The 13,940-nt window shown below is 30.1% G+C and overlaps 1 protein-coding gene across 1 annotated transcript in view; it reads right to left on the minus strand.

Moving 5' to 3' along the window:
- Positions 1–13,940, minus strand: part of LOC131844724 (uncharacterized) — a 48,039-nt gene that overhangs the window by 3,643 nt on the left and 30,456 nt on the right. The window contains exons 3-5 of the mRNA XM_059193671.1: positions 6,890–7,101; positions 5,295–5,430; positions 2,054–2,187 (exon numbers count right to left, since the gene is read on the minus strand). Of these exons, the coding sequence (XP_059049654.1) occupies positions 2,054–2,187; positions 5,295–5,430; positions 6,890–7,101 (482 nt within the window). The remainder of the gene's footprint in view (positions 1–2,053; positions 2,188–5,294; positions 5,431–6,889; positions 7,102–13,940) is intronic.

Consider the following 13,940-nt stretch of genomic DNA (forward strand, 5'->3'; position numbering starts at 1 on the left):
CCTAACTTAGCAATTTCACAGCCATGTTAAGAATTACTTGGACCGTTGCCGTATAAAGCAAATAACTTAAGAGGCCGGGAAGTTTTAGGAAAATACACATTACTTACTGCTTCACATAGAAAAGTGTATAAGAAAGTTGTAACTACCTAGGCAGTTACATGGACTATATATACAACTACAAGCAATAGATAGAGAAAATATTTATTAATATTAACTCCTTAACAAAAATTTTATGTAAAAAGTGTCTCAAAACCTGGCTACAGAAGCTAAGTTATGACGAAACAGAAAACTTTATTCTGTAATTACAAATTATACTTTAAACACTATAAAATGGTTTGATTACGTGGTTATCAGCATATAATAAGTTATTTATTTATTTATTATTTATCTGGCTTTATGTCTTATTATTATTTCCTCCTTTTTTTTTTATCGAATATGTAATATTATGTTAAGTAGTATGTATGATTTTGTGCTGTGTAAAAGTAAATGTTAATAAATGAAATAATATGCACCCTGGGAAGGTATGTGACATCTGAGATACAGTATAATTTTATACTAGTTCAGATGGCACAATTACACTTGTATGTTAAAATTATTGACTCTTATGTACAACTTAATTATGTAACACAACCTTTAACTGCAATAAATATTATTATTATTATTATATATTATTATAGATACTAAAATATAAATTATATTCATTTCACAATGCCGTAGTGATTTATACCTAAGTCCAAAAATAAAGTAGCGAATTTTATTTCTCACACCCACACACAGAAGATAATAAAAAAAGATGTTTTCACCAATCTTAAAGTATTCATGTCAGTATTCTTGTTCTTATCACGAAACGCCAACAAAAGAACTCTTTATAAAGATATTCTTTCATATTTCAAGAAGCCAATAAACATTTTATCGCTATCAGTCGACGTGAGATACGAGTAATAAGTTCTGAAAGTACATATTTTATAGGAGACAGATAATGCTCCACCCCGAGATAGATACCTAACTGTTGACATTATTTCGTAATGAGTTACACCAGTGGCTCCCAACCTTTTTTTAACCAGGAACCCTCTGATTTCTTTAATATTTTAAATTATTTATAAATAAATTTGAAACAAATCTATATGTATGTATGTATGTATGCCTCGTGTTATATTGTGACACATATCACTTCCCTTTCGGCTATAATACGTTCAATAGTACTTAACTTTGAGTTAAGGATATATATGTAAAGACACTTGAAAATTACGCGCCTGTTATTATACAAAGGATCAAAGGAGTATAATTAAGATTTTAATATTATTCAGCTCACATTTCGTCATAAGTGTTTGAATCCAACATGCCTGAATGTTGAATTTCAAAAATGTCTTTTTGTTATAATATATATATATATATATATATATATACTTGCATTATTAACATTTATTGTGCTGGATTTTTCATTACTGTGTTGCAAACTATTTTTAGCCTTTTTTATTGTTTGATTCTTTATAATATTATATTGTTTTTATACAAGTCAATTTAATACAAAAAATATTCTTACATTCGTCTTGATATCGTATCATATGATATATCTTAAGATCTTTACATTCAATGATATCGTACTATATATAGGAGCCAATAGTTCCATATATGTATTCCAAAATCAAAGAGACAAATCTGCTACTATCTCTTTCAGAAAAAGTTTATTGGATTTAAATCTTAAAAAACTAACAATGATGGTTCGTCAAAGAGCTGTTTCATTTAATACATGATAATGGAATGGCCCTCCTGCGCTAAGCGTATACGCTGGTAGGCCACCAAGGCAGAATGACATGATAAAGTCAAGTTAGTTAATCCATTATGACGAATTCACCAGGAATTAACCACGATAGTTTCCATGGTAAACCACGTTGAAAAAAATGGGCCCTTAGTCCCCATTACAAACAAACCCCACTTTCAAAACAGGGGGTTTTGTTTTCCTGGTTACATAACCACGAAAACAAAATCCGATCTGCGTATCTGAAGTAAAACAAAACTTATTTAAAATATGTAATTTTTATGACAATAGTACCTTCTCATTATCGATGTACCAGGTGAGACGAGGTGCTGGAGCCGCTGGTGCGCTGGTGCAGTTGGCACGCAGCAAACCCCCCACCACCACGTTTGGCTTGCCAAAAGTTATGATCGGCGGATGCTTCTGTGAGTCTAGTGGTAAGTAAATTGTAAATAGAATATGACCTTTATTACAAGTCATATATCAAATATGAATTGTATAATTATTTAAACATTAATGTACATAATTTCGGGGGGGCATGCAGAACAAAATAACATACATAAATAACATAAAAAAATATAATACTTTTCTTCTCATTGATAACCAGCGCAATAATTACCGATTACGTCTTATTTTTAAAAATATTTTCTTTTTATTTATAACAAAAGTGTTAGTGGCGATTAAGTCTATTTTTTTTAATAAATGCCAGTTTAAAACACTTTATATTCTCTTATCAATCATTATCATATATTTAGTTGTTTAGCTCTGAAAATATAGCAAATAAAACAGATATTCAGATACATTATCGCATTTATAATATTTTTATACACTGAACAAAGAACCAAATTGTATGTATTTTCTTAAGGTATAAAATTCAAAGTAATCATGAACCGAGCATGCGCAAGATGCTTGATTGCTGCGGTTAATCTTTACCTATTCAGTGACATCAAGAAAAGGAGCGAGATTTTTCCTTTTAGTGTAAGCTGACGCTGGCTGTGGCCACACGTTTTGTTTACATTTGGGAATGTAGTTTACTATTATTTAAAAACATATTTTTCCATAATGAGATTATTTTTAATAAAAATATAAATAACTTCTGTTCTATTGAAAATTGTAAATTATTTTGTGAAAGATTTAAAAATGAAAATAAGTGATCTTACTCTTACTCATTATAAGCTATATTTTAAAAGGGCAACACATGAGTGGTATCGCAGATATCACAGGTCTTGATGTTCGTAGTGCCCTTTATACAGTCGACAGTTATTACTTAAAACCATTAGTATGTTTGCAATTCTATTAAATAAACTAGCTGTGCACTCGGCTTCGCCTACGTGAAATTTATAGCGTATGTGTTATTCTGATATATAAGCTATATAACTATAAAGTTTCATCAAAATCCGTTGTATTTTACGTTAAAGAGTAATAAACATCCATCCATACTCTCAAACTTTCGCGTCTATAATATTAATAAGATAAACAGTAGATATTTGTTTAGGTTATGAGCGTAGTGCCTGAAATGAGAATTGGCATTGCTAGCATAACGCCTAATACGTCTAAGAAGCATATTGCCTTTAATAAAATTTAAAAAACTTGCTCATAATGCCGATACATTATTATATTGGTTCAGAACTCTAAGCACCAAACTTCACTTTTTCTCTATACAATCTAGGTAGCAGTAAATTTAATACTTAATAAAGGTATAGAGTATAATAGTGTACAATGGGGTTGAAGGAGGTAGAAAGGGTAGAAAGTCGTATTTTCAACGACACCTATCATAATCTATGAAATTTCCTTTTATAAGGCGGATAAATTCTATAACCTAAATCCGTTACGCTTGTCCTAATTTTTCCCCCTATTCGTATATTAAAGTCAGTGATACAACATCTTGATAATCTCTGTTGGTATTCAATATAATGGCATAGATTTATTACATCTACTCTACCCAACCATTTCGGCCGCACGTCCGGCATACGGAACACTATAATTGGCTGATGTTTCATTCCTAACAGCAAATAATCGATAAATCAGTTAGTGATAGTATCTGTCCGTTAAGAGCTTGAATATGGTGTATCACTTTTGTGTGCTGAAGTAGGGTTTCTGTTAACCTTCACAAAATCTAAACATATTCTTGGGATATATGTAAGAAAAACTTTATCAAAGTAAACAGAACCCAAAATAATTATTATAAGAATCCTTATCTGTTTCTGCGTGCGTAAATGATTCAGCTGAGATTTTCACTAATGTGTTGTAGTAGGTCACTTAAAATTTAATACTTGTTTTTATTTTAATGGATGATATGGTAGGAATGGCATGTTATACTCGAGTACGTTAAGGACGCTAGAAGTACTAGCGGAGGATTACAAAATGAGCATGATATTAAGTCAACCCATCGTGGTGAATTCACCAGAAAATTATTAGCACTGCTTCTAAGAGGACTCGCGTGGAAGTGGGTATGAGATGACAATCCTCTTTGCTCCCTATACTATAATCAGTTTCAATATAAAAAAATATGCACTTTAAAATATTGATACTCCGAATATCATGGGTATGAAGTCACTGGCACGGCTAGATAGGTACATAAGGACTTTTTAGAATTTTTAGAATATTGGAGGAACTGTGAAAAATAAACAAAAAATTAAATATATTAAATTTAATTTTCTAATTACGTCACCTTAAAATACTTTCGAATAAAATCGAAACAGCTGTCGCAAATTATGAAAACATAGTAAGTTCATTAAATTCTTGTGTATAAAAATATTGGCTTGTTTAGTAACAAATACTCTCGCTTCACACGTTCACTACAGTAAATAAAAAAGAAGTAACATTATTTCTGCTTGAGTTTAAAACAAAACAAAAAACATAATCTAGAGAGTCCGTAGAGTAAATGTGTAACAAAAAAATATGACAATGAATTCCAGTCCATTTATTGCGACCTGCATTAAATTTCGCTTTTTTAATATCAAAAGGCCAATCTCTGGCACCTAATATTATTTCAATTTACTCATAGAAACAAAGTCGGTACAATTGTATTTCCTTTATTTGTTATGACGGTCGTCTATGGAAGCCATTTTCTTGCGTGAAATGAGTTATTCATTCTAATGGAAACATTTTGTATTCGGCGTGTGTGCGCTATAATAATCATATTTCACTCATACAGTGTTACCAGTTATATTATTTTCTAACGGATACCCATTCAGATCATATCAATTTGTAACAGTGATAGGTAAAAAATACTTTCTAACCAATCTTGAATTAGATTTAACCATATTCCATATAAAAGCTTTCCTTTGTTTCTTTAATCTATGTTTGTAATATAAAAGTCAAATATTAGACTTCCTTAAAAATTTATATTATTTTTAATAAACTGTATTATTTCGAAATATTAGAGTTATTTAATCTATGTTTTCCTTTTAATAACAATAAGCAAAGTATCAAATTACCATATGCTTGAAACTATATTATTTATTGTAATAGTGTAGCTGGTAGCAGTGAGTATTGTCCCGAAATTTTATGTGTAATATGTGAGGACACTACTTACAAACGACAGTCAGCTGGTGAGGGGGAGAGGCGGCTGTGAAGATGGGTGTCTCCAAGGACACCTCGCACCAGTACAGCCCAGAAGCAGAAGGGTCCAAGTTATCTATAGTTATCGAGTTCTCGGTTACCAAAGACATCTGTAACAATGAATGAATATATAAATAAAACTATTATGGTAACAGAGTTTTTAGTCTTCTAATAATATGGCTGCGTGGGTACCTCTGTCTATCTATTTTTGACAGCTTGTATTTTAAGCTATGTTTTAGTTAATAGGAGATAAGGCAATGAAATTACAGATTAAAAGGCATAACATTTTAGTCCTCTGGAATGCTAAGGTATGAATATAACAGGCATTACGTATGATATCGTAGTGCTGTTCCTGTAACGATTACCGCTTAATCTCAGGTGCGCCAGCAGCTTTTGTACCATATCAATTACATAAAAAACGTATAAACATAAACAGCATAAATAATATTAACAACTATTAAGTATGTTCTGTTGTTTGAAGCGTGTGTAGATATTTATTTCTTAACATGAAAGATATTTTTTTTAAATATGCTTCCCATATATGCTAAAATAAGGTCGACATTTTGTATAGAACTAGACCGAGACATCTACTACGAATCGTATATAATGTAAGAGTTAAATAAACAATATCTACATTTTATACCTTTACCATCTTTTTAAAACCTACAAACAATGTAACAGTTTGGACTTTATTAACTTTTTTATTTAAATATGCGAGTAGTCTCGCATTTTTAAATATTAAGTAGCAAACTCCGCAATCTCTCGTCGAGTTGGCGGTTTTCTGCATTAGTATCATTTTTCTTATGAGTCTACATATTTTTAAATTTTCCACGGTTTCATCATGTTTACAATTCCAGTTTTTTCTGTTTATATTATGATATCCCTGCTATTTCTGCATTATTTTTGTTGAGTTTTAGTACAATCAGCTGTATCTTCTTATTTAATATTTTAATAGTAATTTATGTTGATTTTTATTAACGACATCAGTGACAATAGGATATTTCTTTTATGTTTTATAACCGGTCACCGATATCTAATGTTATTCGACGATTTGCATCAGCTTGAACAGGCACTGGCGTACTGTCATAGCATAGCATTTTTATGTTTACTGTAGTAAAAAAATAAAATATGACGTAAATGCTGCTTATGGCTCTCCACATTTAAATTAGCACCCAAAAACTATTGAGTAGAATTTTCACACGTAAACATTGCTATATCAGCTCTGAAAACATATTGATTATGCGGCCTAAGTATGAAGTTGTGTTAAAAAAATAAAATAAAATCAGGAAAAACCTGACGAAAGATATTATCTTCCGTCAGGTTATTACTGGTATTGGGTTATTGAATGAAATGGCAAAAAAATAAACATATGTATGTAGACGGGATACTGCATTGCTGGTATATAAGAGATTACGATATTTCGTCACTGTTATAAATGTCTAGTCATGACTGAACTAATTATGAATGTTAAATTAACTTTAGCACATTATTATGCGTGTACAATAATAATAACCGGAAAAAAAATAAAAAATATATGGAAGGGGATCAAAAACCATATTCAGTACTTACATTAAGTTTTCCCCCAGTGAATGTATAATTGGTGAATGGTGGCACCCTCTCACGCACATACTGTAGCAGTTTGGCCCCAGATCGCAGGAACTCGACCTTGTACAGCAGCTGCGGTGGAACTTGGTGTAGACATCGTAGGGTCGCCGAGCCCCCACGTGCTACCCAACTAGGCGCCGTCAGTCGTACATCCACGTCGGTGGCCTGGCCGTTTCCTATAAATATAAACAAATATATATAATTAAAATAGGTATACAAAAAATAACTAGACATAAAAATTTGGCAATTTTCTTCGTCATTATAAAATGATTTCGTATCACTGAATAGATAACGAAGGGGTTTGTTTACAACACATAAACACATCTCCATAAATTATTCAATAAAGGAGGTATTTTTTGAGTACCCTTTGTTTTTTTGTTCCCATCACATTTAGAAACCTAATGATACTTCATCTATTTGGGAGCTATTTCAAAATCAAGAAACCGGATATTTCTATGCTGTTACAATGATAGTGGTCAGGATATGATTGCTAGCTTTAGTCTTTTTAAAATAGATTATATTAGAACATAATGTAAAATTTTTAAGATACAAAACAGTTCATGCCTTTATGATACGATCTATCTTCAGGTAAATTTCATTAAGAATTTTAATACCCGTGCAGCTGTATAATCGCCAAAAGATAATAAATACTTTGGTATTAATAATATTACTATGGATTAAAAGGTTCTTCATTCTTACAGCATTATTACCGACTTATACATATATGTTTTTTTAATCATACAGTATAATATCAACATTCAACATCGTCTCGCAATTGAAAAAGCAATAGGCAAATTGCAAAATTCCAGTAACGGTAACATTTTATCTTGCGCGTATGTCATTCTAGAGTTAATGGGGTCACATTCCAATTTAAGTTTCATGGTGGACATTATTTAGTACGTGACTCAAATTGCACCCACAAATATTTGAGTAAATTATTACATTTTCGAAATAAACAGATTACACACAATTTCAGGCATCTCCCGTAGATATGCAGATGTTTGCGTAATTAAATTCTTATTATTCCATACCAATAGATATGTGTTCTAATAGCTGTACCTGTAATGTGGATTATGAATAAATTTGATACTAATATTGTGTTTGTATGTGAGATAATTCTAATGTAATATAAATATAACAATACATAATAATAAAATTGTTTAACTTAATTCTTTCGTGAAGTACTTCAGTGAAAATTATATTTTGGAAGAATATAAATTACGATGATATTGTCATATATTGAATAAACCTTTTTTACGTTACTTAATTGTGGGTATTTAAGCCATGTGATAATGATAAGATATAAGACATATATATAACATAACACGATAGGTATAAGAATGTCGCGAAATGTCAATAATGTCACTATTACAACGCACTAAAGTGTTTACATACCATTGATCGTGACCGTCTACCTACAAAGAAAGTTCACGAAATACGTAGTTATATTCAGACCACTGGCTCTCCCCTACTTGTACTCAAACAATAGACAGACCCGCTATAATTTTCGAATGAATTTTGCTTTTATGAGCACTTACATTTTCTATTCTAGACTGGAATTTGTAATGATCTGAATATCATATTAAACAAACTTGAATGTATAGATAGTGAACAAGTACCTTTTTATCATCAAGTATAATTTTATTATCATTATGTTGAAGATAAAAAGAGTAAAATTATCAAAACGAAATAATGATGTGATAATAATATTGTTTAATTTTAATTATAAAATGTGACTTGACGTAAAAACGACAGGAGATAATATGATGATATTTCCGAAGAATATTTTGTTAAATCTTTTAAGAAAAAGGTAATACAATTTTTTTTTTAAGTGGCTTGAAGACGTGTTGTTAAAATATTAAAAAAAATAAGAATAGAGTAATGGTTGGACTCCACCCATTCAATTAAAAAACCGTTAATACTAGATATTGGTTTTAAAAGGAGAGGCGCTAAATTTTGGATATAATATTAATTCCATTAAATCGTTCTATAGAGCGTTTCTAATATCTTTCTACTGAAGCAGTAGTATACCTACTAATAATGACATATTTTTACAACGTACACAATAAAAGTTAGTATTTGACTACGAAACCCTAAAAAAGTAAAAAGTGTAGTGTTTACTATGGGAGAGGTTGGGACCTTGTTTACCCATTTATTACAAGTCTACCGCGGTTTCCTTGCTCCATGTAGATTTAGGTACGAATTCAATTCTCCCTCAAAATGCAGTGTGTATATATAACGAAACCCTCTCTAACGTACGACTGAAACGTGTCTGAAGTTGTTTGCCAACTTTAATTTGAGTAAAGCAGAGACAGTTCAGCTGATATATGTAGCCTAAGAGGATTTTATTATCAGCAGATTTACTTTTTTTTTCTATTTACTATACGTTAAAGATATTTTTTATAAACTTTTTCAGTATATATAAGTACAGTTACAATTAATTCTCATCATCAGCTCAATATTAGTACGCTATTGGCATTTCCCATGCATTTGGCATGTCACTTTCTCTTCATGCTTAATTTTCTCTCTAGTACTCTGTACCTAGTATGAAAGTAAAGTTTCTATGAAGTGATATGACCAAACATATGTTATCTTATGTTTTGTCTGGCATTACCAATAAATTATAGTATTATTAGTAAATACGATTAACATAGTATTTATCGATATAGTATATATAAATACAATGATTTAATATTATAGTTATCTATAATAATATGCAAATATAATTCTGAACATGAATTCATTGTAATGATGGCGAACAATAGGAAAATATTTAAATCAAATATCACCAAGAGCTACGTCAAACGTGCTGAATTGTGCTGTTCTGAAGGGGACGAAATTTATTGCTTTTCAAAAATGGCAATTTATTCCACGCTATCTTGAATTTCAATTTATACTACTTTTATTATCAGCTTGAAATTTCATTTAATTTACATTTCTATGGATATTAGAATAATGTTTGGGCTAATCAACTTTTTTGTTTTACAAATCAATTTATGTAAAAATAGTGTGATATTACATTTTTCTTAATTTCACTATTAATATTGTTATTATTATAATTATTAATTTTAATAGGATAACTCGCTTTTGAAATTGCTATTTTCCTTGTAAACTAGATATTAGTACTAATTAAATCCAAATATGTTTATTTATTTATTATTATTTATAGTATCTATAGGTGATGGAAATATAACCAAGTAGTATAAAATTATAACTTGGGTTTAAATGGTGTTGTTTTTTGTTGTTGTTAAAATGTGACAGTTGGGAGATATTTTATTTTCCTAATAAGGTACTACAGAATCTCAGGCATTAATTATCTTTATATGTGTTTATATTTTATTTCTTTAATCTCAATTATTGTTGTAACATTTTAACATATTTTATATGTAAATTTGGGATTTCGTTATAAAATTGGAATGGTTATCAATCTGGTGGTCCATCTAGTAGTACGTTGTAACCGTTACTTGTATCATGAACAGCACTACAGGCATTTAACATATTTATATGTATTTTTTAAATCTCGATGTTGGCCTACAAAAATTGTTTTTTTACTCACTATTATACATTCGGAATAGCGAACAATCTGACAGCCCACCTAATGGCACGTTGTAACCGTTACCTACCACCAGTTACCTAGCACCAGGGACATCACGTGTGGTATGTCATTATCCTACAATTTTACAACCTTATGTGTGTTTCAATTGAAAGGTGAGGTCCTTCAATCGAAACACGTCTTACTATTCAAGGTATGAAGCTGAAATAGTTAAGACTGAGGTACCACCCACAAACGACTTTATACAATACAAAGTCTGCGTAAATAATATATATTTGTGGTGAAAATTTAATAATAGTACTGTTCTTCATATTTACGACAAAATTAAGTACACTAGCCCCTTTGAAATATGTTAATAAAATAACCAACGGACTAAAGCGCCCCACTCTGGCTATTTAAATTCTACCCTCCACGTAAATATAGCAATAACCTAAGAAACGGTTGACACTCTCACAATATACGACCTCTTATACCCTTTGAAGATTATGGGGCTCTTTTCCCCGGTTTCCCATAAGTTACTGAGAATATAAATCCACGCTAAGTCACTATTTCTGGAACGCTTTTGCTTTCAATATTTAAAGAGAAAGCAGGAACAATTTGGTTTTAAATTCTAGCGTTAATGAAATGTTAATCGTAATAAAAAAATAATCTTGTGTACTACGATTTTATAGGTTTACAAATAATTAACAAAATTTTATATATGCGTAACTTTTGGGATTGAGATGTCGATATTCAGTCTAATTATAACCCTAGTTATATTAAGATTAAGAATATGGTTGTCCTAAGACGTTTAACGTGTGTGAAAATCAAAGAACCAAAAAACTTAAATAGCCTTTAATATTAAAAATTCTTTTTAAAATAATTAATATAACACGGCCTAATAAAATTATCCTAAAAACGAAAAATATAAAAGGTGCAGGTGGTCGCTCCATCGCTTGAATCAATTTAGGTGCTTAATTATCACACGAAAACGCAAAAAAATCCTACTAAAGCAAACAAAATTGGTTTAAAGAAAATTTCTTGATCGACTGTTACATTATACAATATAATGTGTAATACAATATACTGTATCTCGTTTATCATTTTGTGTTATTCAAGTCATCAAATATTATTACAATAAAACAAAAAACATTATTATTTAATAAAAATAAAAATAATAATTTGTTAATTTACAATGACATATGTGGTACCTATCATAACACTAAAACCATAACCTGTGCTGTTTGTAAACAGATCGAACCACTATTCTGTTAATGAATAAAACAAATTATTCATAATTATATTTATTTAACAACAATATATAATAAAAATAAATTATAAAAATAACTAGCTATGTTATTATGCCAAATTATAAAAAATATAATAAAATTTACCACAAAATAAAAATAAAATGTTAGGGATGGCCAATCCTTATCACTTAGGGACATGAAAAATAGATAGTAGCCGATTCAGACCTAATGAATATGTATTTAAAATTTCATAAAAATCGGTGAAGTTTCGGAGAAGTAAGTATTATAGTAACTAACATTGTGACACGAGAATTTTATATGTAAGATAATAGTATTCAAATTTCTAATGTATAGCAACGTTACGTTCGGATATACGCATCTTTCCAAATGCAGTGAGATTTGTGTCTATAAATAACAATTCTATAGAGCGTGTGCCATTTGACCCGAATATTTTGTTCAATCTGTATAAAAGCAAATCCGTGTCGCCAATTCATTGTAACCTTACAATAATTTAACGCCACGCTTCAGGTCTAATTGTGTCTGCAGCTGGGTGTACGCGTATGTTCTGGGTTACATTGACCCGATTAATATTTGAGTGGCCCATTTGTAAAATATATGTGTTAATATTTTTATTACATCGCTCAACAGTTTAAGTAATTGGATCGCCTGTTATGAGACCATAGGACCGTAATGAGAACTAAACCCAAATTGCATCTGTATATCTAAATATTTGTAACTGCGGAAAAATTAAGTGCACGTTTTAATAGAAACATTATTTTGTTATAAGTGATCCAAGTCTCATTATACATGAGATTCAAATTTCGAATACGATTTGGTTGAATTTAAAAATGGTATTTTATACTTTTGTTTGCAGTATATGTAAATAAATAAATACTATTTAATTTTTATCAATCGACCTTGATGGTCTAATAATGAAAGAATAAGTAATTTACAATTTCCTACAATTAATAACAGTTATCAATTTTCAAATAAGTATTTATTCAAGACCAATAAAACGATTATAGTTTTTCTTTTTTAAATGGTGCATTTTAACGTAAAATTACAACATTAATGTACTATATTACATAGATTTTCAATTGTAATCTAATATTGTACCAAATGAAACGTAACGATCTATATCTGTATGTCACAAGCATAAGATTGGACCAATGCGATATTGCGCCCGGTCCAATGGTTACGGCCGCAGACATATAGATACACAACGCAATCGAGATTCAGATGAAAAAATAACATTGCGTCTTTGTTTCCTTTTTTAAGATAAAAGTTAGCGTATGTCCATCTCCTTTATGCAATCTAAGATAGATCGTATCAAATGCAATTAGGATCTGTTCAACCATTAGTAGTGGACAGATAATAGTACTATTATGTTCAATCTATTTGATATTTTTTTTTGATATGTACATTCATTTCAAGTAAAAATTCTAAATTATAGGCAGAATTGAAGTAAATATATTCTCTTAAGCTGACTCCAAAACTTAAATATATAGGTACTATATCAATGATGATTTCCTGTAAGATGTCTGAATCAAAATGTAGCCACACCTCAAGTATATCCTCATAAACCCATTCAAAATTTAACATAAATTGTTGCGACATCTATTTCTAAATACATCTGTAGTGACGGTGCATCTGATACTTTTCCATAAATTAGCTATGTTTTTTTAAAGATATAAGTAAGCTGTGTAAAACAAAATGTAACCAGAATTCAAGTAGGTATGTGTATGTATGTATATTATATTTTTTTAAGCTTTAGGTCATGTAAATACTAGTATAAAGGTATGTGTTCACTTCAGCTTACTCAAAATTTTAGTACCTATTTTTTCTTAAGTTATTTCAAAATTGGAACACAGTTGCGACATCTATTTCGAACTACGTCTATGGTGACGGTGCATCTGACACGTTACTATAAATTGCCGACATTTTGTCCGCGTAGACCCTATTTTAGTACTATACGATATGTCGTACCAGAAGGTCAGAGGTTCGCGTTTATTACACTGGAACGCTTTATTTTTTCTACAGTGTAAAGGCTAAATCTATAGATAGGCGTGTTTTGATGTTAATTTTAGAAGTTATATATACCTACATTTTCTGATAGAGGGAATCAACTTGTCGAGGGAGATTATTTATATAATATAATAATAATGGCGCTGTGTAAATTGTCCTGTGATTATTATTATTATTATAATATTCAATAACATATATTTTCATTTAA

The sequence above is a fragment of the Achroia grisella genome, unplaced genomic scaffold (genome assembly GCF_030625045.1).
Source record: "Achroia grisella isolate CSIRO2021 unplaced genomic scaffold, CSIRO_AGI_Agris_v1 utg4116, whole genome shotgun sequence".
NCBI classification, from domain to species: Eukaryota; Metazoa; Arthropoda; class Insecta; order Lepidoptera; family Pyralidae; genus Achroia; species Achroia grisella.